Here is a 26,044-nt window from a genome sequence, read left to right on the forward strand (position 1 = left end):
ATGTTATGCAGACCGATGAAGCCAGACTTCAGCAGGATGCAGAGACTGTAATCAAACCATAAATCAGAAATCACCGAGCTTACATCCCACCAGCCCCCCCTCTCTCTCTCTCTCTCTCTCTCTCTCTCTCTCTCTCTCTCTCTCTCTCTCTCTCTCTCTCTCTCTCTCTCTCTCTCTCTTTGCTTCCTTCTGCTCTTGCATTTTTCCCCTCTGAGCTATTATACAGAAGAGGTAGCTCAAAAACCATTTAGAAAATCATCCTTTTCTTGCTGGATGTCCTTGTGAAATGCAAGTTTCTGCCCTTTACGCAATAAAGCATTTGATATTTATCTGTTTTTCTCACTGTTTACAAAAAGAAAACACGGTTCATATTTTGTGCGGCCAACAACTTTCACAGCGAGCCACCTGGTGTGTCGTAATATCAGGGTGAACAGTGGTGTCATTGTGAATTAGCCGTGTGATATCGGGTAGGGTGACCCATTTAAAACCCTGCTATGGAGCTGACAAGCTACTGTTATGTCCCGGACATCTGGGAGGCCGGAGGAGCTCGCTCCACTGAACGCCAGGGAGGAAAAAAGACATCTGATGTGATCATGGTTATTTCACACACTCACCTATAGGTCCTATTAAGAGGAGAGGGCTGTAAAGTGGCACTGATACCACAGAGGATCTGTTACATCGCACACTGAGTAATTTGGAAGTGATCCAAGTATTATCTAAAGCTCTTCTGGTCATCTTGGAGAGATTTTAAAGGGCAGCAATAATACCGCAGCTAGATGTGTAGGTGAAAGCTTTCTGCTGGAGATTAAGTGATCGGAGGAAAGGAGTTCTATCTCATTATGCAAATGAGAATGACTTTTTTAGTAGCTAACAAACCAATTAATTCCTGCAATGTTTTAAAAGAGGGGATGCTTGCATATTTTGCTAAATAAATCCATTAGAAGAAACCAACTGCTTGTGGTAAAGGAGGCTGATAAAACAGAAATAAAAGGAGGGGAAAAAAGCGGTTTATCGTTCACAATAGTGTCAAAAACGACTGAGATTCATCCAACGTAGCTGTAGTTTTGCACAGTGTATGAACGAATACATGAATGCATAATGAGAGGCCAAAATGAGCCAAGTAACGCACACTGAACAAACCCCCCTCGGGAGGGGAAATTATTCAGAGTAGACGAGGACACAATTCATAATAATACTGGGAAAGGAAACTTTTTTCTCTCTTTTTATTTAAAATACTTGCTTTAAATGTAAAATCAGAGCAAAAAAAACTGCATACTTAGAGATGAGATGAAGATTTTAATCTGTTGCTTTCCTTTTACAGCCCAGAGGGATCTAAAATCCAGCCTCACTGCTGGCTGTATTGAAGATTTTCCACGTTTTACATGTGTGCATGCACCAAGATAAACCCTGTAGATATGTCACCTCCCTGTTCATCTATAGCATCGTGCAAAAACAGCAGAACATGTGTTTCTGCTCACTACAGCATGCACAAAGATTTGATTATTCAGTCAGAGAGAAGCCCACTTTCTGCAGCTTTAATTGTGCATCGGGAGGTAATTCATTTCTGTATGAAAAAGCATTTGGTGGCAAAGATTGAATCATCAGCCCTTGTTTCATTTTCCATGTAATTGAATCAGCTGTAGAAAAAAAAATAACTATGTAAGCTGGCATACGATTTGGGTGAAATTAGCATTTTTAATCACAGTACATTACTTTAATAACGCAATAAATCTGTGGCAGCTGGAGCATCCCAGAATGTTGTCACAGCTACTTAGTTCTGCATTTGCAACTAATACGGGCTGATGAGAGTCATCCTGAGAGGAAAAAAGACAGGAGGAGGGGGGAATTAGGGAGAGAGAGAAGGGAGGAGATAAATGCAGCACTGTGCCACAGAGAGGAGGAGGAGAATCCACGGAGATGGAAACAAAAGCATGCCAGGTGAGAAACATGGCTGAACAGAGCCAGGAAGGAAGACATAACAGCACTGTGTTTGGCACCAAAAAGGGCTTGGCACTTGTCCTGCCCCCCTCCCCCCTTGCAGCTAATAACAGTTAATCTCCAATTAGCTCATCCATCACCTCTGTCATACATGAGACCTGCTAACCCTTTCTGTTGCTTTGTTGCTTGGCTTTGTTTGCACAGCTTTGTAGTTGCCAAGGCCACAAGTCAAGTCTAAACAGCTACTGGAAATCGCTTTTAATTCTTTAGGATTATAGAAAAAAAGATAAGAGCAACACGCAAACAAAGTGGTGATATACGTGTATCAAAGCCAGTTTATAGAGCCGGATCATAAAGTGTGTTACTTTATGCTCTGGATTAAAAAAGAAACAATCAAAAATGGGAAGTTTCTTGACTTGTTTCTTTGGGGATTTTTGTTGCTCCTGCAGATATTTGAGGGGAATAATGGATCAAAGTAACAGGGGTTTTTATCTGATTATTTCTTTATTTTAAAAGTGGGCCTACACTTGCTACTATGCTAATATAAATATTGCCTTGTAGTCATTCTCGATGGAAAAAGAAGCTCTGACGCTCCTGTTTCAGGAAGCAGAAGTTAGCTGGGGGGGGGGGGGGGGGGGGGGGGGGGGCGGGGAAAACAGCAGGATCATTAGTATTCATGATATTCTGACATATCGGATCTGATTGGCTAACAGCAACACAACTCTTCCACTGCCTTTGTTTGCTCAGCAACTTTGATGTTTCATCTCCATGAATAAGACAAGCCTGGAGGAGTTCTGCTGTTTGGTGGATTTGCTAATGATTAGCTTATACTAACTGAAACATTCTCTGCTGTTTCCTGGACACTAAACCAACAACAACCTTCCCCATCAAGAGCCAAGATGGGTGAGTCCGTGAATGTTAAGTGACAGTGACGTAAATCTGTCAGGATTTTAAAATCCTAGCGTTTCACCGTCTGTTTCCATCAGAAGCTAATGCGGGAGATAGGTGTAGGAGACTACTTTCATGTTCAGCCTGCATGAAAAACTCAACATGACTGATTATAATCACAAATAAAAAATGGCTTTTCACCTTTAAACATTAGACACACAACCCCAAATGCACATTAATCAGTCTAATATATGTTTTGATGTACTTGTCAGTTAGTTGTAAAACTATGAGTGTGAGTGTGAGAAATGACAATAACAGTGACTTTCAGCAGGTGCATGATTACAAATGAAAGTGAGAGGTGGTGTCATGTCAGCACGTGCTTGCTTAGGAAATGGGTTGACTGCATGTGCAATGTGTGGTATTCATCCAACAACCCATGACACTGTTTTTGAATTTTGCTTTTAATTAGCAAAATTGCTCAATCGTTATCTTTGTGCCTTTCTTCCTGACAAAATGTATCACTCCATCTATTCATCCCCCTTCCTCTTTAACTCTTTTATAATTTTTTGCACAATTACAGAGCTGCAGTTAAAAATGTGCTTCATTTTTAAGGGTAGTGGTAAATTTCTGATAGCTGAAACCGTGCTTTGTTGAATAAACATCAACACTGTCATTTAGAAATTATGAAAAAGCTGCAAAATTCATTTCAATAAAAGAAAATGAGAGATTTTGTGCTCTAAACAGGCTTATTTAGCCCAATAAACAGGCTTTTGATTCACTTAGCAGGCTGTGTCACGTGCAAACTGTATTAATGTTGTAGAAATCAGCTGAGCACAAACACACTCACTACTTTAACCACAAACCCACAAACAGCCATTAGCATGGCAGTCGCAGAGCCAACTGATTAACTCATCATCTGAGCACCTCTCGGGCTCATTTCATGGATCTGGTTTCAAACTACATTTTCCTGAAGAGTCGGTGCACTGACTTTATGGCGACAGACATTGAAGCATATTTCCGTAAGCTCTCGAGGGAAAACGCGACAACACACAGACATGTAGCATCTTCCATTGATGGTGTTGCTAATGCTAAAATAAAAGACTTGATTTGATTGGGTATGTACAAAAAATGTTATTATAATGCCATGCTCAGTCATTTGTTAGAAAGCTGGGTTTATTTGCAGAGCAAGAAATATCGAATCAAAAACAGCTGGATTATTTTAATTCAGACAAATAAACATAAACAAATAACCCAAAAATCCTGGATTCATCCTTAAAGGTGTGGAACACTTGCTTAATCAATACTTTTGCAGTGATCTTTACACAGAAAAACTGCTTGTTATTAATTTTTTTTTATATATTGTGGGGGGGGGGGGGGGGTCGCTAAATCTCACCCAATAAAATAATCTAAAATGTGACAAAATGTATTAGTTAAAGACTGAGATGAAGAAAAACGCTTTAATTCTAACCAGATTACCTATTTTATTTACTTAACAAACATAACGCAGTTGTACATGTTGGCCAGAGTATCCGTTTACAATTCGGTGCTGTATTGGCTTTCCAGTTAAAGTATTCAGGTATCTACAGTTACAGAGGTACTTCACTTTTAAAGGGAACTATTTCAGCATGTTTAAAAAAAATTTCAAGCAACAGTGAATGCAAGATCAGTTCAACTTGTGTTAAATAGAGTTATGCTATTTTTGTATTGCTTTTATTTGAATGCATTCGTATTCATACAGCTGATGCACTGGGCAGCAGAAGCTCAGGAGGTAGAGTGGGTTGTTCAGCAATTGAAGGGTTGCAGGATCAATCCCAGCATGTGTGTCGAATTTATTTCATTAATTTCTAGCTTATAAAATGAGGTCATATTTACTAAAAATGAGCAGCTGTGTCAGTGTCAGTTAGATTTTACCCAACTCTTTTAATTATTTTTAACTTTGAATATAAGGTACAATTTAAAAACATATAGAATTTAAATCAACTAAGCTAAACGTGTGCACATTGTTACCCCAATTTTATTGGATAGCTCCTATAGATTGCTTTTTACGGTGTAGTAGGAAAGAACGCCTTGTAAGTCATACTCTGGGGAGGAAAATTCCAAGTGCACCGGTTTCAGGAACTAGAAAATTACCAAATCAGGGTCGTGTTTCAGATGACAGGATTTGGAGTCTTATTTCCTGATATTTGGACATCTGGCCTCTGATTGGATAACAGCAATGCCGCTCTATCACTGACTTTATTTGCTTAGCAACGTTGATGTTTTATCTCCACAAATAACACAAGCCTGAAGGAGCTTCTGCTGTGTGGTGGAGTTGCTAATGCTAACAATAAGCTTCTACTAGCCGAGACGTTCTCTGTTGTTTCCTGGATGCTAAAATAACAAAAGCCTTCCCCGTTACGAATCAAGAAGGGTGAGTCCATGAATGTTAAGTGACAGTGTGACGCCTGTCAGGATTTACAAATTCATATCAGAAGCTAATGCAGGACATAGGTGTAGGAGACTACTTTCATGTTCAGCCTGCATGAAAACCTCAGCGACTGATTATAATCAGAAAAACAATAGAAAAATGTTTTTCAGTGTTCCACACCTTTAATTTCTTTTCATAGTGAATCTTTTAAAGCGTTTTAATAATGATGTGAGTCAGCTGAAAAAGAGTACCGGTACTTCAAAGAAAAACCACTGATGAAATTTCTCAAATTTACATTGTACGTTTAGAAAATTCTGAGAATTTTTTCTCCTTTTTGTGGTTTTGCAGCTCAGCAGTAATTTGGAGAAGTATAATCTAAACGTAAATCATTATCGCTCAAAGGTCAGATCTTTACAGGAACAAAAGAAAGAAAGTGGCAAAAAAGTTAGTTTTTTTTTTTGGGGGGGGGGGAACAATCATTGTAAGTTGTGATGACTTTTACTTGGTAATATGCAAATTTTCTTTCTTCCAACCTAATCTGTTCCACGTAGACCTGGGCTGCAAACTCACTGGTAACATTCACTTCACATTACATCTGAAAATGTTGGTTACATCTGTTCAGTGTTCCAGTTTAGACTGGCTAGAGCGGGTTTTAAAAGATTCACACACACTTTACGACGCTGCGCCAATCCTGCTGGAGTTTAATACGTAAAAGGAGAGCAACAAGCTCTAAACATCATTACAAAGTCCTCCATGTTATCATGGTCTTTTGGCTTTTTTGATATGGCAAAGCCAGTGAGATGGAGGGAAAGCCTATCCACAGTTTATAACTCAACCACACATCAATAATAGAAAAAATAGATTACAGTAAATCCATGGTTCAAAAGCTACATACCTTTGAAATGTCAAAGGGGAAACCACAACAGATAACTCATCTCAAAACTCATTTCCACTGCACACTGCAAGCTGTATTACAAATATTCAACAGTCTACTGTTCCCTCCAGGTATTTTTTAGCAAAACACTATACGTTTTCATTTGAGATGAGAAGAAAGAAATGTATTTTTTCACTGGCAAGCAGCCAAAGCAACTTAATTACATTCCAAATGGGCACAATCTTTGCACAGCAGCCAGCTCATGTTGTATTTCTCAAACTTCAACAGCCTCCTTGACTTTCTCTGAGTAATTGGAATCTTCTACTCTTTCACCCTTGTCATTATGCAGAGCAACAGAAAGCACAAAATAAACGTAAAAAGGAATGCGGAGATGTGGCGTTCACAATGAGACACATTGGCCAGTTAGTAATTTCACTGGCACATCTTGGTACGGTTTCTCTGAAGTCAATTAAAAGAATATTAGGTGGTGTGTACCTGGAAGGAGCAGCCCTTTTACTGCCAAAACACAAGTGATTACCCCACCGGTGTCAGCAAAATCCTGTCAAAGTCTGAAGAAAGGTCACAACTTTCCATTTTGGTTTCATTCCTCTTGCCTCAAGCCTCGTACAAAAAATTCATAAAAATCAGGCTGCAATGTTGCTGCAACTAAAAGGATATCAAACTTTGCAAACAACAGCCTGGGGTGCCAAGAGGGAATGCTTTGCTACTAAAAACAGAACTGCAGAAATTAAAAGCACAACTCCACATTACACAGCAGTGTTTTCTGTCTCCAAATATCTCCAACTATTATTTCCCCCATGCTTTCGTTCTTTTTAAACACAGAAACAGTTTTGTTTAGCTGTTTTATGGCTGTTTCTGTGTTTAAAAAGAACGAAAGCATGGAATTAGAAAGACACAGCAAGAACACACATAAGATATTATTTCCCCCACCCATTTTCATCCTTGAAACAACACAATTGCATTTCCATTTAAAGCCGAGGTCCTTAGTGTCATCAAGGAGAGAAGGAGGAGATTTTGAAATTTTAACGGCTTTAGCACCCGCCCTTGCTCCACCTCTCTTTCTGAAAGAAGCTGAAAGCCATGCCTCATTCCCCACACACATAAAGCCGCTAATGGACAAGTGATGTGTTCTTCTTCAGATGCATCAGATTCTAACTGCTGAATTATCTCCTCAGCCTTCATCAGGTTCTGCAGGGGCTGCTATTCACTTGTTTTAACTAAATTAGCAGTGTTCAAGCAAGAAACTTCTAAAATCAGCAGGAATCCAGCACTCGTATTGCTAGCTCACCCCTGCTAATGCTAACAGGCTACAACAACAGTGTAATGTTGTGTAAAGTTGGACGCCACGCTAATCCTTTAGCTCAAATACACAAAAGATTAATCAATTTTCATTTCCCTCCCTCCCAGCTCAGTCCTCATCTCATTTAAGAGATGTGCGGCAGAGATTGTTCTGTGTTCTGGCATCAACCCGTGGCATGGAAACTGCATCGTGCCCTACAGAGGGTAGTGAAGGCCACACAGAGAGTTGTCGGAGGTAGCCTCCCAACCATCTCAGACATATACACCTCCAGAGGCAGGAAAAGGAACACCTGTATCATGAAGGAACCCCACTCATCCAGCACACTCATTCTTTGTCCCGCTCCCCTTAGACAGGAGGTTGAGGAGCATTAAATGCAAAACCACCAGAATGAGAAACAGCGTCTTTCCAGAGGCTGTGAGACTTCTGAATACATGATTAGACAAGAACTGTACTATAGCTCTGTAACCATTACTGACAGCTACAGACAGCTGAAGATAATTATCTATTGATGCTGTCATGGTACTTATGCTGGTCACCATGCCTTTTCCATGCTAAAATATTGTATCCATATATCCATAATCTATACTGGTACTCAGGATGCTGCATTTTTACTTTATTTTCATGTTGTTTTGTTGTATTTTTATCTCTTTTTGTTCGGGGACCATGCAATTACCCCTTAACTTTAGTCCAGGAGAGGGACTGCAAATTCACATGTGAGGGTACTCTGAAAGAACAACCTTTGAACCCAACATATTTAAAGATAGGATCACCCTCTCATGGCACCAAAGGGCTTCCATACCACCTTCCCTGCCAAATAAGACACGGAACACCGACCACTTGAGATCTCCCACGTATGGTTATATTGTTATTCAATTTGAATCATATGACATTCATGCATGGCGTTGGTGTATATCTCCCTGGAAATTAACCCCCTAAATGTCCTTCTACAGCTCCGCCATAATGCCCTTAGGAAGTCTCTGATTGGTGCGCAACGCACCGACCCGAATGCAACCAAAGCAGTCCAAAGAAAAGAAAAAAAAAAGGGGGGGGGGGGGGGATGCAGCCGCTAGCAGAAAATAGAAAATAAGTTGTATACCACAAAATAAAAAAAGGTCGATCTCACCGGGTTCAGCAGTCAATGAGCCAGTACATCCAGCGATCTGGCTCCGCTGATCGGCGGTGAGGCAGGTGATCTGGGGTGGTTCCTCTCATTCAGCTGGAGAGCGCAGATATCCAGGCACGCTCCAGTGCGGGATCATCGGGGGTTTCTCTCTGGCTTAAACCCCTAATCTTTTTTTATTTTTATTTTATTTTTTTACAGTCACCCATAGACCTACTGAATTTTCCACTCAGTTACGTGGTAGACCTTTTGTTTGAGGTGGAACCCCAACGTAAGGCTTCAGCTTGACCACATTGACAGTGTCTGTCTTTTTGTTTCGGTCCTTCTACTGTATTTGGTAGTTGACGGGGCCTAACTGTCTCAGCACAATGGCTGGCCCTGACCATTTAAGCGCAAGCTTTGCTGAGAACTGTTCAGATGCTTTGGACGATGGGTCCGTGCAAACCCAGACCAAGTCTCTTAACCCGAACTGTGCACTTCTCCGGTGGGTATTGCAGTACTTGGCTTGTCTGTGTTGACACACTGCAATTCTCCTCTTGACTTGTTCCACCATTTGCTTCTGTCTTTCTAAGAGCAGATATGGTGACTGTTGAGGTTTAGCAGAGGTATTGATAAGCCTCTCAATGGGTCCTTTCAGGGATCTCCCAAGGTTCAGCTCAGCAGGAGTTCGACCAGTGGTCTCCTGGTAGGCCGAATTAATGGCAAAACGGGATTCCTGATCCACTGTTCCCAGTTTTTATTTTTATTCCCCACATAGGATGCGATCATGGTCTTGATGGTCCGATTGGATCATTCAGTGAGGTTGGCCTGGGGGTGATAACTGGTGGTGAATCCCTGCCCAACAACCCAGGCCTTGCACAGACTGGCCATTTCATGCCCAGTGAACTGTGCACCCCGATCAGACACCAACTCCCAGGGGACTCCAAATCGAGTTAAGACCTCGTCTTCCAAGATGGCCACAATACGATGAGCCTTGGCATCTTTTAGGGGAAACATTTGCACCCGTTTTGTAAAGTAGTCCACGACCACTAGAAGTATGGTGTTTCCTTTTTTGCTGCGTGGAAAAGGTCCCATGAGATCCATCCCCAGCTTCTCCCAGGGTTCTTCTGCAGGAGTTGGCTGCAGGAGACCAGTGGGTATTTGGTTTTCAGGCTTGCAGACTTGGCAGATGTCACAGGTTTTCACGTGGTTCCAGACATCCTTTCGGACTGATGGCCACCAGGCCACCTCTAAAACCCGGAGGAGGGTTTTCAGTCTTCCCAAGTGACCACTCAATGGATGCTTATGAAAATAGGTAAGAAACACATGAACCAGGGCCTTGGGGATGACCAGCTGGTATTGTTCTCTTACCTCCTTCATGGGCGTACGCCTGTACAGGAGGCCCTGGAACCTTGTAAAGACTATTCAGTCAGGTCTGATGTTGATATCTGCCTCCTTAGCCATCTCTGAGGTTTCTCGGTCCTCGTTTTGAGCTTCTCTTATTTCATGCAAAGAAGATGGCAGATCAGGGCATCCGGAGGTGGATACGGCCACATAAGCATCCATGCTGGGAATGGCTACTCTGGACAAGGCATCAGGCACAACTGTTGTATGTGGTAGACCTTTTATTTGATAACTAATCAGGCTGCAGCAGATCCACGCTGACACCTGCACCACACCCATCCGTGCTCAGTTTTTTTTTCTCTGCGCCCTTCCACACCTGATGCAGCCCTCTCTTAATAGCTCGGGTGTGGTAAACAACACAAATACACTGATAAATAAATGAACAACCCCAACTCACCCAATTACATACAGTGGAAAAGAAAATCACAGTGGCACAGTTTTACAATTATACTCTGGTAACAGTTTAGACCATTTTCTCATATCCTCTGTGCAACTAATATTAAATATTTTCTTTTATTTTAACACTGATCTAATGTGGCGATGCCACACAATCGTAATTTTGTAATATAGCTTTAAGTTTACAGACTGACATTAATTCTATGCAGGTCGAGTTAGATTTTATGCTAGTTTGTTGTGCTAAGCTGACAGCCACATCTGCGTTACCCTGCAGAGCATGCTGGGAACTGGGGTGCACTCTCGCTGATTGAATGCTCCCTCTTGTGGATACACAGTTGTTGTTGTTGATGCTAAAAGATTTGTTTTGTTGTCGAGGCCAGGGGAGGGGCTTAGGGGAAATATAACTTAATAAATAGTACCTACTTTGTATCACAAAACAGGGTCAGAAAGACACATTTAAACTACATCCCTCAGCTTTAATATTCCACATCAAGGTAAAACCCCAAAAGATGCTTCAAAATCATTTTGTATAAAGTCCCATAATTTTTGTTCTAACTTAAAACACAAATTAGAACTTGAAAGGGGTCCTCCCATCTACCCAGTATGTAATTATGGGATGGCAGGAAAATAAACCACAGATCCATGACTGGTGGTATGTTTGGATGTTTGTGTACATTTCAGCCCAGAAAAAGATCCCGAGATGGCCAAGATTCCAGACATTGTATCAGTCATACGATCCCATGTTTACTTCGAAAAGTTTTTAATAATAGTCCGTGACATTCCAAAGCTGGCTGACATCCAAAACAGGCAATCTCATAGCCCAGATCAGGAGATAATTAGAAAACTAATAAATGTAAATGGTTTGAAACATAAATACGAACATCTATCTTTGTTTATATGCTCCCTCTCTCACACACACACAGACACACACACACAAACACATGCACACACACACACACACACACACACACACACACACGCACACACACACACACACACACACACACACACACACACAGTGCTACTCTCTTCTGCTCTCTTTCTCTGTCACTGAATCTGTCTGAGAGCCCTGCCTCATGCCAGTGCCTTTGTGTGAAAGATTAAGTGAAACCAGGAGTGCCAGCAATGCTGTGTTTGCACAGTGAAGCCTCTCAAATTCAGCTGCACCCATATATCACATACCAATCAACATGCCGAGGCCTAAAAGACCATTACTGTGGCAAAAATGTTTCAAACATTAACCGAAATACCAGTGGCACACAAAAAAAGGCTAATAAAAAGAATAATTAAATTAGCATGTAGGTACACGGTGCTTATTTTTGAAGGATTGCATTGAATGGATTTTGCAAAAGCTTTGAAGGAAAGGCTGCATATTAATCCACAAGGGATTCGAATTCCTGGAAAGTAAAACATTATGAAAATATTAAGAACAAAAGCCCCAAAGTGCCAGAGGTAGTTTACAAGACAGAGGAAAAGAGGGGCCTGGAGGGGATTGTGGGTTTGTAGTGAAAAGGAAGGGAGCTTCTCTCTCTCTCTCTCTCTCTCTCTCTCTCTCTCTCTCTCTCTCTCTCTCTCTCTCTCTCTCTCTCTCTCTCTCTCTCTCTCTCTCTCTCTCTCTCTCTCTCTCTCTCTCTCTCTCTCACACACACACACACACACACACACACACACACACACACACACACACACACACACACACACACACACACACACACACACACATGGGCATTACAGACACGACCAGAAGCTGGCAGTGGACCAATCGGTGATAGTCTGACCAGCTAACTAACTTCCTGTGCAACCCTGAACCAACTCAAGTCTCAATCTCTTGACAATAAAATCTCCCGAAGAAAAATCCAAACAAATCCTGATCCTCTCACGTTAAAATCAGTCTAACTCACCTCTTAAACCAAACTAATAATTGTGATTACACATTGAAGCCCTCTATACCAGCCGAACATAAAGTACAGTCATCTGTGGGGGGAGCTGATGCTGCAGCACAACAACATTTCTGTGGTCTGTGAACTCACATGTGAGCCTGTGTTTATTTATGCAAAGCTACAGCAGACATGTTTGCATCTGCACGCAGGAGTGTGTGTATGTGTGTCTACCTGTGAGGGAACATATGTCTTGGAGTGTGTGTACTCAGTGGGCCCACGGTCTTTGAGTGTGGACCTGAACCAGCCGTCTCCAGTTCTGTTTGCACAGGACATGCCTCAGGAAGTTAAGACAACTGTTCCTGTTTGCCCAGGCTTGCGAGCCTTTTTTAATACACCCAACAGCTGCATTCTTCAGCATCGCAGATCCAACGTATGTTTTCTACACACGTATCCTATAGAAGCTGCTGGATTACTACAGCGCCCGTGAGATTATTTTTTTTACACAGTGGCACTCATCAGGGGGAGGATTGTTGGGCTAACAAACAACATAAAATGTTGAATCTCTGACAACACGAGACATTTTCAATGACTCTTGTTGATTTTAAAGGAAACCTTTTAAACAAAAATCACCTTTTGCATCATTTTGTGCTGCCCTGTGAGTCTCTATAAACCCTCCAAACATGAAAAGCCTTCCTTCTGTCAGTGTTTTAGGAGTTTAGAGATTATGGGTCTAACACAAGCCGTTTCAAAAATCCCCTCGTTTGTGATCTCACAAATGGGGGAATTAGAATTGAACTACCTCTTAGATTTATCTTGGTAAACTTCTCAGCAGCTCTACTCCAAGCCCCTCCCAAATATCAGAGCTTGTCAGCTTATAGCAGCCTGAGCAGGGATAGGTGGGCGTGGCCAGCTCCAGCTTGTTTTCTTAAAGTGACAGAGCCCTGAAACGACTCATTCCAGTAGGTACTGGAATTGTCAAGAATAAAATAGTGAATAAAACTGTTCAGATCACTTCACCTGAGAGGGGTTTAGTGCAAAAGACTTCCTAACATGTTTCATATCAACCATACAACTATTAATAGGTTCCCTTTAACATTATTGAAACCACATCAGTTGTTTTACCCAACTACAACAATAAATTAGTCTTAACTGTTTTCTGGTACCTTTAAAACATTTAAGAAATTCTAGATAATATTCTCCTCTGATGATGACAGCAGACATAAAGATTATCAGCCATTCCCACTTCCTGTCAACAGCCTGAACTGTATAGATGTCTGAAAATCACACATCATAAGTATTTTTCTTTACTCCTTTATCTCACTCTATTTCATCTATAGCTTTTACCATGCACACATTTTGTACTTTGATGATTTAACAGGTTATTACGGTAAGAACTTATAAACAGAGATCCAGTGAATAGGACAATATTCACACTAAATATATTTATGTCTCTAAATGTGTCCCTCACTGTGAACTGAATTTCAGACTCAAAGATGACTTTGATTTGACAAGTTTTACTCGAATAAACACTAGAATGGTGGCATTTATGACATTAAACTGATAAAGGATGTGGAACTTCTATAAAAACATTTAAATTAGGGATCGGACGATATTTACCATTTTGCATACATTGGTATCAGAAGATACGATTCTTTAGTAGAGCCAATTTAAAGACAGGCATCTCCGCGGGCAGCCTGATGCTGCTGCTGTTTAATAGATGCTCTAAAACATCATTGTCGCCTGGCGTTTTCTTTGATCTAGCTGTTTTTTAAAAATTGATGCTTTGTCAGTTTATTCTTAAATGTTTGACGCTAATACCAAGCAGTGTTTAGAATTAAGGGTCAATAGTTGGTCAAGTTCAGAGTTCAAAATATTGAACATCAGCTGTTCTTATTAGTGACATTTTAGAATGCAAATAGAAAATATCTAGATATCGGCAAATCCTATCAGCGGACCGTGACCTCCATATAAATGGTATTGACGATGGAAGAACCCAGTTGGTAAATAATTTCAGTTGAGTTTTGGACAATGTCAGATGGAAGGAATGACTTTGAACAGGTAGATTATGATTAAGTCAGGCAGTGACACAGCAGGTGCATCATTCTTATAGTCTTGGAAAGAACAAACATGTTTGATGAAGCATTAGCTCTTCCATGTGAAAGCAAAAGATGATGATCTCCAGCTGTGCTCAGTTGAAATGTAGGATTTTTGGGGGTTTGTTGTCAAGCAGTGGTAATGCTAATTTATGAAGCAAAGCTGGCTTTGCACAAATCTGCCATTGCCAATAACTGTGCTCACAATCTCCAACATGTAGAATAATCACTTTGTGGTCTATTTGTTTATAAATGACATGAAGCAATTATTCTAATGAAGATCAGCCTTCCTGCAACACAAACTGCAGCTTTGTGGAATGATGCTAATATATTTTTTTCTTCTCTACCATGCCACTGCCATGTCAATAGCATCATCACAAAACAATGCAAGTAACACCATCACTGTATAATTATTAGGGGCATGCAGTTCACACTTGGGGTTATAAAGCTGCTGCAAAAAAGACTGAAGTGTGCACTTCCTGACCCACAGACTAAACCACATGTGGATGCTGCTAAATGTCAGCAGCAACAATAATATCAGTCATTACCTTTCAACAAAAGACCTAAAGCTGCAATACACGAGGTTGTCAGGGTTTCAATGTTAATGCCAACTTGTTATAATAACAGAGTGTCTTGCTAGGACGTGTGTTTGGCATTTTTATCTGGAGCGAAGCGTGCTAAATGGATCGATTTAGTTGATTTGTTTGATGGAAATCTAAAATCAACCTTCTGTGGATAACAACAGGAAACATTAACAAATCAAGCAAGCTTTCAGTTCGACAAGCAAGCGAATCAAAGGCTGTGTTTTTCATATTGAAGTGCTGATGGAAAGCAGATGAATCTGCTCTGAAAGGCTACTGTAGCACGGAGAGAAAATCCAGTCAGTGTTTCCTTTTCATCAGCAGACACGGCCCAGAACTGAGCACAAAAAATGGTTAAATAAATCAAATAAAGCAGATTCTCCTCTGCCACACTCACACACACGCACACACACACACACACACACACACACACACACACATGCACATTCTTTGGTGAAATCCATCAATCAGCATTTCATGCAGTTTGGGTTTGAACCACACCAAATGCACTAAAACAATAAACGTCTGTCTTTCAAGTTGCTATCCGGACTGGAACACATCTGGTGGCAGGGCTCATTTTGGTTTCCACTTTGTTGAATGACATTACAGACTCAATGGCAGGCTGAAAAATAAAGTATCCCCCCCAAAACAAATCTCTTTCCAGTTTTCCTCCAGCTTCTGCCCTCCTCTTTATGCACACACCAAATCTGCTTCCCCCTCCCTGCACAAACCAGCTAACCTCTCCAACGCGATTCCGCCAGCCCATCCCCCAACCAATCAAGAAGTGAATATAAAACAGCACAAGGAAAGCGGGCTTGCAAGAGGGGAGGTGGTGGAGAAGTGGGCAGACAGAGAGAGAGAGAGAGAGAGAGAGAGAGAGAGAGAGAGAGAGAGAGAGAGAGAGAGAGAGAGAGAGAGAGAGAGAGAGAGAGAGAGAGAGAGAGAGAGAGAGAGAGAGAGAGAGAGAGAGAGAGAGAGAGAGAGAGAGAGAGAGAGAGAGAGAGAGAGAGAGAGAGAGAGAGAGAGAGAGAGAGAGAGAGAGAGAGAGAGAGAGAGAGAGAGAGAGAACAGCCAGTCAAGGCAACTGCTACCGAGGAATCTCTCCCCTCCTGAGGTGGAGACAGTTTAAAAGGCGTCGGCTTACTGGACTCGACTTTACACAAATCACAAGTGGATGAAACGCACACCCGGCATCCAGCAGAGCAGCAAAGAGTCGAGCCCCACGGTGATGTTGGGCTCTCAAGGAGCTGTGACGAAAATTAAGGTTAATGTGATTTAATGAGGGGCACGAGCCGGGCCGAGGCTGAGGCCGCTTCAGCTTGCAATCAACGTCAACTTTGGAATTCCTCTGACACCTTGTGATGTGGCTTACAGCGCCGCAGACCTGCTGCCATTTTTTATTCTAAAACAAGATCCATAACATCCAATAATAAACCTGCTGGCAGACAGATTACAGTGTGATAACAGCAGGGAAATGATTTATTATTTATCACAAAAGAGAGAGTTTAACGAACGCAACGTCAGGGTTCAGTTCTCATAATCAGTCATCAACATAAATAGCCCATTTCTATGGACTTTGGTGATTAAGTAGCAAACCAAGCGAGGTAAACCGTAGAATCTATTTTCAGCCATTCGTGACTTATGACCCTCTTCACACCTCCAGCAGCTCTGAGTCATCATGTCTGGTCACAATTACAAAGTGCAGAGCAAAGAGATGGCTCTGCAGCAGAGCTCCGTTTGTCACTTTCATTGTCCTGTAGGTTAAACGCAACTCCACCTTGATAAAGTACGAACGCTTGTGCTCCCGTATTAGTCCACCAAACAGGTAAGTGCTTTACATGGAGGCTTTTTTGTGCATTGAATGAAAGGTTTCTGCACAACTCTAGCATAACCTTCCATTTTAAAGTAACTGTGTACTATTTTTTATGACAAACTAGAGCTTTAACATTGATCTAAGTGATTGTTGAGTTAGAAACTTCACCAGTTTCATATTTGACACCACTCTGCAGCCCTCTGCTGACCAAAACTCTCACTAGATAGTTTTGTGGATCAGGTAGGTGTTCTAGGGGGCGCTCTTAACCTGCTTTACAGCGGTTAACATTTTCAGTTTGTTGATCGTCAATAAAAACCACAAGAAGAAGCTTGCTTTGTTTTCTGTTGGCATCATGGCGTAGCCTAGAGGTAAAGTAAGAGAATAAGGTCTCTGGAGGTGAAGCAAAGTGTTAAAACCAGAGTTAACATTGGCAGGGGTGACCGTAGTCTGAGGGAGCTAATCAGGGCTGCCAACTCGCATTTGACCCTCTAAACTCGCTCTCACGCCACATCTCCAAGATCTCACGCTGATTAATCGACCCCAGCCCAATCCCCCACCCCCACCACACACACACACACACACACACACACACACACGCACACACAAAGTGAATAGGGTGCAACTGTCCATGTACCCCCAACCCCCTCTACTCTGACGGTCAGTGAACAGGGTGAAACGGTGTGTTCCCACCCCTCTACCCCCTGCGCTCTTACGCATGTAATTGTTCAAAAGTTGGCAGCCCCGGCTAATAGAGGCTACAAAAACATGGACTGATGGTGACCTAGCTTTGTTGCTACTGGACTTGTAACACTATTGTTTGCCCAGCAGTGTGGATCTTTAGTGGTTTATTTTAATACTGGTTGGCACATGTAAGAGTTAGCTTGTTGTTAGCACTAGCTACAGCAGCATTGTTTACAACAGTTGTTATTCCATTTTCAACCAGTAGGGGGAGGAACAAGAAACTGCTCACTGTTCCTTTAAATAGAGAGTTAAACAACTGGCTGCATTTCTCCTGCATTTAAAAACCAAACTTCTCATAAATAGTCCATTTTATTTTCTCTTACTGTAATGGACTGTGTACCAAAACACAATCCAAGCCCCACAGCTCCAGAGAATAGCACTGTAGCTACTTATCATTAACTCCGAGACACAATCAGCCCCAGGCCATCCAGCTTCCCTGCATAACCTTTTGACATTGCTGCTGGGAAGGTAAATGAGAAAAGAAGTTAGACACACACACACACACACACATGGAGAGGGTTTCCGTGTGTGTGTGTGTGTGTGTGTGTGTGTGTGTGTGTGTGTGTGTGTGTGTGTGTGTGTGTGTGTGTGTGTGTGTGTGTGTGTGTGTGTGTGTGTGTGTGTGTGAGGCGTGATGGGTGGGGGGATGAAGGAGAGGCTTGAGTACAAATAGTGTCAGGATGTAGGTACACCAAAAAGAATAAGATAGCAGTTTTTAAATCTATAGTTTCACAGAGAGATTGGGGGTGTCCAGTTTGTGACCCGTTTCCATGTTAACTGTTCCGAGTCGGCTGCCTGGAACTGGATAAGAACGATAAACTCACAACTTTTGAGAGTTCCGAGCCATTCTAGCCACTCGGGCAGTGTTTGGTGTGCGTTCGAGCCATGCACGGGTTAACGTTTTCACAGCGAGACCGGGTGGGGTATTATAGCTCGGACTGGCCAGTCAGCAGAATGTTATGAATGGGCACAATGAAAAACCCCAAGTCCACACTGTCGACCCAAGAATGCTTGCCTCCGTGTAATTAACTCCTCTTTGTGAACAGAATGAGGTACCACTGGAATAACTTCTCTTTCTGCTTCTATTACGGTCGTGTTTCAAAGAGAGAGAGAGAGAGAGAGAGAGAGAGGGGAGGAAAAAAAATCTTATTCTGAGAATTCAACATGGATTTTTGATTTTTTTATGCTGGTACTTTGAAGTATCCCATGACTAATGCAGTGATTTGGAGAGCATTTGAAATGGAGCGAACCACTTTCAGAAAGGGTGCTGTGCAAAAACTAGATCTTTGAGTGGACACATGCCAGCTGCTTGTTTCATCGCTAAATGCAGAAATAAAACTTAAAATGGTGGAAAAATCCAGCAAAGGTGTCTTGTTTTTAGATTATCCTTGTAAAAGTAACCTCTTACAACTCACCTGGAGGCACATCAGCAACTATGATTGCACACAAAGCACATCGATGGATTATTTTACAAAACACTCAAGCAAAAGTATATAAATACCATATAGTAAGTTGGAACAGATGGCAGCTATGTAAAGAATAACATCTGCAAACCATTAGATTATAAACCTACAGAATAACTACAGTATAATTACATGAGAGGCTCTCTCTCCTGGGCCCTGTGCAATTAGAGGGGAGAGGGATAAGGAGAAAGTGGAACATCTACAGTAATCTATCCAACTTCATTTCACCGGAGTGATTCTGCCCCGGGGTATGCACAAGTCATAATGCATTTGACAAATAGTCTCCCACTAAAACAGGCATTTGCAAAGAAGTGGCCTTCAGCGCTGGTACACACAGCTGAGTGTACGCTGAGCAAACAAGCCTCCCACTCAGCGAGGAAAGATGCAGAGGCCTCAAAAAGATTTGGAGAAATCTTGGGCGAAAAGTAAAGATGACTCACTGCGACTGTGCAAGTGCGGGAAAATGCAACTTGGATGAAGTTGAGAAGAGCAACAGAGCCATGGGGCTCGTAGCGAAACGCAAATCGATGCTCCTCTCATATGATTTTCTTAACGTTGTTCAGAAAGGTGGATGCAAAGGTTGTTTATTTGTTGTATTTTTTGTGTGTGTGGGACGTATAGAAGCTCAAAGGCTCATGTTCATTTCATGATCACTTTACCACTCTTTTGATTTGGTTTTTGTTTGAACTATAAATGTTTGACGAATAAATCAGACAGCTGCATAGTGAAACCCTTCCTAGTTTAAAGGTATTTTTGTGTTCGAGAATGGCCATTAGGGTCAAAGATCCCTATGAATGCAACCTCCAGCAAAATGGCGAGCACATCAGACCCCCTTTCATCACTGGCAACGAGTGGAGGTAAATGTGTAAAACTGTGGTACTCAATACCCGCGAGCCTCTTCCTTCTGCCCCCCCCCCCCCCCCCCCCCCCCCGGACCAATCCTTTCCTCTCTTACAATGTTAACACGAGGACCAATACATAACTGTCATATTGGCCCTTCCACTCATCAAAACCTTTTACGTGGCCTTTGGCCACTTGCATTTGAGTACACCTGGTGTAAAACAACAACATCTATGAATGGCAAAAGTTTTGTAACCGCTTGTTACAAATCAGAAATGTATTTTGTCCTCACAGGAAACATGGCGTCAAATATGGCGTCGCCCAGAGACTTAGACCCTCTTCAATGTATTTTAGATCAGATTTTTTATGGTCATATGTTACAAATCTGCCAACATTTTTCAACAACTGGGCATCATTTCATTCATTTATAACAACATTTGAATGAATATTTCCATAGATTAACAGTGAAAACTGCACATTGTTACTTGAAGAGCCTCGATCTAAAAGCTGCTTTGAGTCGGGTATGCAGACGTCATGTGTCAGCCGTGAATTTAACATGATCAGTTATAAAATCGAAAAGAAACCTTCATTGGGCCAAACGTCACCAGTATGCTAGTATGTTTTACCTTTCTGGATTTGCTCCCACAACCAGAATGATTTAGTAGAAGTTTGATGTCAAATTCCAAACAAACCCCTACTTGTAATTCAAAGCACAGTCATACGTGTGTGGTGTTCAATCATCCTGTCAGAGTGATCCATATTTCCTCCACGCATCAATCAACCATCAGTTTGAATGTGGTCAATCAGCTCAGACCATTTTCAGCTTGCACATTCTTTACATTCCTTGTTTATTAACCCCTTTATGGATAGAAAACAAGAATGAGCCCAGTTACTGTAGGTGTACTTGTCCTTAGAGCGGTTCTTGTAAAGCTGAACAACCAGGCTCATAAATAAACATGTTGTGAGTTTACCCCACTAGTTTATGAAGCAACGGCATATGCATTGTTTTATTTAGTACATGATCGCTTCCTGCCGGGTGTTTTTAATGTCGAGCTGCTGTTATGCATAATCCCACCATTGGTTTTCACACCTTCTAGGAGACCTCAGAGGCTTTCATGACTTATACCCCAGCTCTGCCTTGGCACATTAGTTTGAAATTAATAATGCAATAACCATAGAAATAAAATAGAAAACAAGCATCTATTTCTTTCTGCTTAATGTAACTAAAATAATTGTCACAGTCCACTTTGTAAGCAAGCTTTTATTTTGTCATTTCCTCCAAATGAAGGGCACCTCTGTCCTTTAGAAGGTTTGGCTGCGTTTAAAGTTAGCTAATTACAGATGATAGAAGAAGGGCAAAACACACTGGCAGCAAGTGATAATCTTCATAGTATATTCCTCCTTTATTTATATTTATACACATTCTGTTGAGCCCAACAACATTTCTTCCACATGGTTCTATTTTTAAATGTAGACACTTGTGGGAAATTTTTTTTAATTGGGATAAATAAACCTTTAGCTTGGCCAAACAGGCATCCATAGCAGCTTTTTTCCACTTTAAAAGCATTGCCGTTTGTCCAGTCATGTGACTGATTAATTGGAAGATTGGGTAAATCTGATTAGGGTATACATGTGTTTAAATATAATTTATAAATGTTACAAAAATATGTGTTGTGAGTAGACATGGTAAACGGCTTGTATTCCTATAGCACCTTCAAGGGTTCTACCCCCCCCCCCCCCCCCCCCCACCCAAGGAGCTTCATAAAACATCCAGTCATTCGCTCAATCACACACACTGGTGGAGATGAGCTACAACGTAGACACAGCTGATCCAGAGTGCACTAGCAGATATGAACTGTCGAACACCGGGGAACGTCGATCCTTCAGACCATCACTAGCAGGCAACAGGGGTTAGGTGCCTTGCCCAGGGACATGACTATGACATGACTTACATGTTCTAATCACCAATTACCAGCAGAACCCACCCACTGACACTCTGTGGTATCTAGAGCCGTTTTAAAATGTGATCTCTGCATATTTTAGTCTTTAAATTTATATTAAAAAGTCTTCCTAAAATATTTGTGCTTTAAAGGTGTGTGAAACTGGTTTAATCAACACATTTGCAGTAGTTTTAGGTAGGAATGAATGTCTTGCAAGATGTTAGGGCAAAAAAGACCAAAAGGGCTTGCATCAGCATTTACAAGAGAGAGTGGAACAAAATTTACGGATTTGGAGTTTTATTTCCTTATATTTGGACATCTCACCTCTGACTGGATAACAGCAATGCAACTGAACCATTGACTTGCAACATGGATGTTTTATCTCCACAAATAACACAAGCCTGGAGGAGCTTTTCTGTGTGGTGGAGTTGCTAATGCTAATGGTTAGCTTCTGCTATTCGAGATGTTTTCAGCTGTTTTCTGGGTGCTAAAACAACAATAGCCGTCCCTGTCGTGAGTCAAGATGGGTGAGTCCATGAATGTTGACACTAATGACAGTGTGACGTAGATCCGTCAGACCTTTCAAATCCTTCACCGTCTATTTTCTATCAGAAGCTAATGCAGGAGATAGGTGTATGAGACTGTTTTTATGCTCAGACAACATGAAAAACCCAGAGTGACTGATTATAATCAGAAATACTTTTTTTCAGCGGTCCACACCTTTAAAGTCAGAGCCCACCGATAATTTAGTTCATCTTTCAGGCTATACAACTATAGGATGCGGACATTAGGCTTTTATTTTGACAAGCAGAACTGCACAGATCTCATTGGGTTTTGGATGAAACGAAGAAACAAATGCAATTTCCATTTTAGCGACTAATCATTTTGAATGACCACAATTTAATTATCAACAAAAATAAACTTGATTTTGATTTGTTCCACAAGCGAGCAGCATAAATGAAACAGAACCCAACCTATTGCTCAAAAGCTCATGCATCATGCGTATTTATGTGTACAAGCAGGAGAACAGTGACAATATTGTGTCACTTTATATCTCAGTCACAGCTGCTACTTTACTAATAACAGCGTTCTGTCCTTGAGACCCAAACATGTTGCTCAGCAGGCCAGCAGCCTTTCTACTCACTGAATCATAATAGTTAGCACAGCTCATTGTGTTAAATCTACATTTCCTGGATTGTAACCTCAGTCTGAGAAAAGCAAGCCCTGCTGTGATCTTAAATACACATCAGCTACGAAGCTCTGCTGTTTGTGTGTGTTTGTCTGGTTCACACATGCAGAGAAATGTGCACACGCCAACGTGCATGCTGTAACTTAATCACCAAGATGTCTCTACTGTCCATTTATTAATCAACCAAATTTAGGTTTCACTATCATCATTATTAATTTATCTTGCCGTTGTGATGTTGTTAATGATCTGGAGCTAAAATGTGATGTTTGAAGGGAGGAGTGTGCTGCTAGTGTATGATATGTGCATCTAGGTGAGTGGATGTATGAGCAGGGGAGATTAACAATCCAACTATTGCACTGGGCTATAATGTTTCACATGTATCACTTTGTCATCAGTAAATGTGGCTGCCTGCTGGCGGTGCTCCAGGTGCTGAGGCAAGACAGCCATTTGAATGGCTGAGGATCTGGGCTAATGCCCTTTTTTAAACTCTCAGCACTGCAGGTTCTGACAAATTTTTGCACGAGTTTGACTCTGACCACAAGAGAAACTGGTCTTATATGTGACTTGCAGTTCCGGGCAATAGTACTGTATTTGTTCTTCTTTAGAGCACCTGGTGCACCATAACCAGCCCCATAAATGTTACACAGGAAGGAAGGAAAGAATAATAATTAAAAATGAAATAGGACCTTGTGTGATTATTTGTTTTAAGATATTTAAAAGCATTTGGATAGTTAAATCATGACAAAATGTATATAACTATATATTCTATCTTGCCTTATAATGAAACATCCGTGCGTAAAAGTGCGTGCCAGCACCAACACGGCCATGATAAAAAAATTATATGAACGCTTAGGAAACCAATACATTACGTGTTTGTTGTGAGTAATGACTAGTTAATTCCCATAAAGGTGTGCGCATTATACGGATGTTGGGCATTTACGCACACCAAGCGCGCAATACATGATATTGCTCTTCAATAATAACAGCAACGAGAACAGAGCAATACTACAACACATCTGCAGCAGAGATATCACAACTTAGACACACGAGATGCTGAGGAAACCGCGTTTCGGCGAGATGTTGTTGATTGTTTATTGGGTTTATTGAGCGCGCTGACCATGTGGCAACGTTCGTGCCAGATAACGCAGCTAGGGTTAGATACGTTTGAGTCATAAAAAGGGAAGCTTGCAGAACTAAATAATATAAGCTGCAATCACGCACACATCTGGTGTTTGTTGCGTTTATCCACAGAGGTGCGCAGCTCTGCTACGCTACAAGAAAATAATTCTATTATACAGGTCCAGTAGGAGGAAAATCCACGTGCCCAATCTGAGATGCGGGTGTCAATGACAACAAAGATGGGGCAAAGTTTACTGATGCAGCCTGTGGATCCGTGGAACTACGTTATCCTCAGGGGACCAAAAAGTGCAACGCTGGTCCCATTTCAGCTGATCAGAGCCGTGCGTAATCAATGCGCCGTTGCACTTGAAACTAACACATCTCACCCACTTAAACAGCGGAGGGTAGAAAAAGGAGTTTACCTTGTTGGAGTGGTAATAGTCCAGACTGGAGTCGGTCGGTAATGTACATGAACCCACGCTGGAAGGGGGAGCTGGATAAAATCTGACGTCCATCTCAGAGTCTGCAAGACTGACGGCATGAAAGCGTAGCTCCAAAAAAAAGAAAGAAAAGAAAAAAAGTGTGCGATTCTCTCTCTCTCTCTCTCTCTCTCTCTCTCTCTCTCTCTCTCTCTCTCTCTCTCTCTCTCTCTCTCTCTCTCTCTCGTACACACTCACACACACGGTCTATCCCTCTCCTTCTTGTCAAACCGACCAAAAAGTACAAGAAGATTTATTCTCCAGTCCTTCAGACACTTTAATTGTCTTCAACGCGATGATGCTCGGCAGTAAACATCCCTACAAAGTTCACCTGGAGAAAAAGAAAGAGGAGCGCTCAGACAACTGAGGCAGCAGTGGAGTTGGTGAAGTTGGTGGAGCTCGAACCGAGCCGGGTGGGTCGCAGGTAAAGATGCAGAAAGGATCGTTTTGCTCCCACATTGGCCGTTCTCCCTCCCAGGCTTCCAGACGCCCTGTAGCTCTTGTCATGAGGGAGCGCTCTGATGCGTCCATGCGCTCCGATCCTCTCAGCGGCTGCTCGTCTGCGACCTCTACCGGTCAGACGAAGGAGCCGGCGGAGGGTGCTGCCTAGTCGCTAGTCACAGTGCCACACATCAGTTTCTTATTTTTTCTTATTTTAAATTTGTAATTAAAACAGCCATTTCCCCATGAACACATTTTATAATTTTACGATTGTTGGAATAAATTTGCAAAAAATAAAATAGTTCTGAAGATTTGAAGTCAGTTGAAATCCTAAAGTGTATAGGTTGAATGACACATAAAATACTCGAACTCCCCTTTTTCCTGTCGTATGTAAAAAGGGAACTACAACAGACTCATGCAGGGGTCTGAATTTATTTATATTTTTTGGTTTTATATAAATCATGTGATTTGATTTTCTCAATGTGAAAAAAATAAATAAATAAGGTAAGCCATCCATCCATTTTTCTTTACCCACTTGATCTCCAGGGTCTGGGTTGCCAACATCTGGAGCTCATCTCCAGAGGGCAAAGGAAGAGTGGGATGGGGGAGTGGGATACATGATTTTACCCCAATAACATGCAAACTCCACGCAGACAGGTCAAATCCAGGACTTATGTCTGCACAACAGTGCTCCCAACTAGACCACCATGCACATCTCTAATCAGAAAAATGAAATATATTTCTTCTACTTTGGAAATAGAATACTTCCTGTGACTCGAGAATGGCCAGCAAAAATGTATTTTCTTCACTCAAACCAACACAAAAGGAAAAATGTGCATTATGTCTACCACTATGCTGTTAAGGTGACCTTTAGGATAAAAAAAATAATATATATGTCATTTTAAACAAAGCTTAATGGGTTTTGTTTAAACAACACACAAAAATTTGAAACACTCTTCGATTTTAAAGTAGCACTTAAATGTATTCAATACATGTAATAAATAACAAAAAAAAATCTTAGATTTTGAATGTTTAGGTTGATTTTAAATGAAACAGTTACTAGAGTAATTAATTTGCACATTTTACATAATATGTCTATTTATCAGAAGAACAAACCAATCAGGCATCGCTATAAAAC

General features: G+C 41.5%; 1 protein-coding gene across 2 annotated transcripts in view; it reads right to left on the reverse strand.

Annotated features, from left to right (window-relative positions):
• tox2 (TOX high mobility group box family member 2) overlaps positions 1-24,636 on the reverse strand; it is a 140,262-nt gene extending 115,626 nt beyond the window's left edge. The window contains exon 1 of one of the 2 annotated variants that reach the window (XM_015959198.3): positions 24,409-24,636. In XM_015959198.3, the coding sequence (XP_015814684.3) occupies positions 24,409-24,501 (93 nt within the window). In that variant the 5' untranslated portion in view covers positions 24,502-24,636. The remainder of the gene's footprint in view (positions 1-24,408) is intronic. The other variant, XM_015959200.3, reaches the window with a different exon arrangement.
• Between the last annotated feature and the right edge of the window lie 1,408 nt (positions 24,637-26,044).

The sequence above is a fragment of the Nothobranchius furzeri genome, chromosome 3 (genome assembly GCF_043380555.1).
Source record: "Nothobranchius furzeri strain GRZ-AD chromosome 3, NfurGRZ-RIMD1, whole genome shotgun sequence".
Classification (NCBI taxonomy): domain Eukaryota; kingdom Metazoa; phylum Chordata; class Actinopteri; order Cyprinodontiformes; family Nothobranchiidae; genus Nothobranchius; species Nothobranchius furzeri.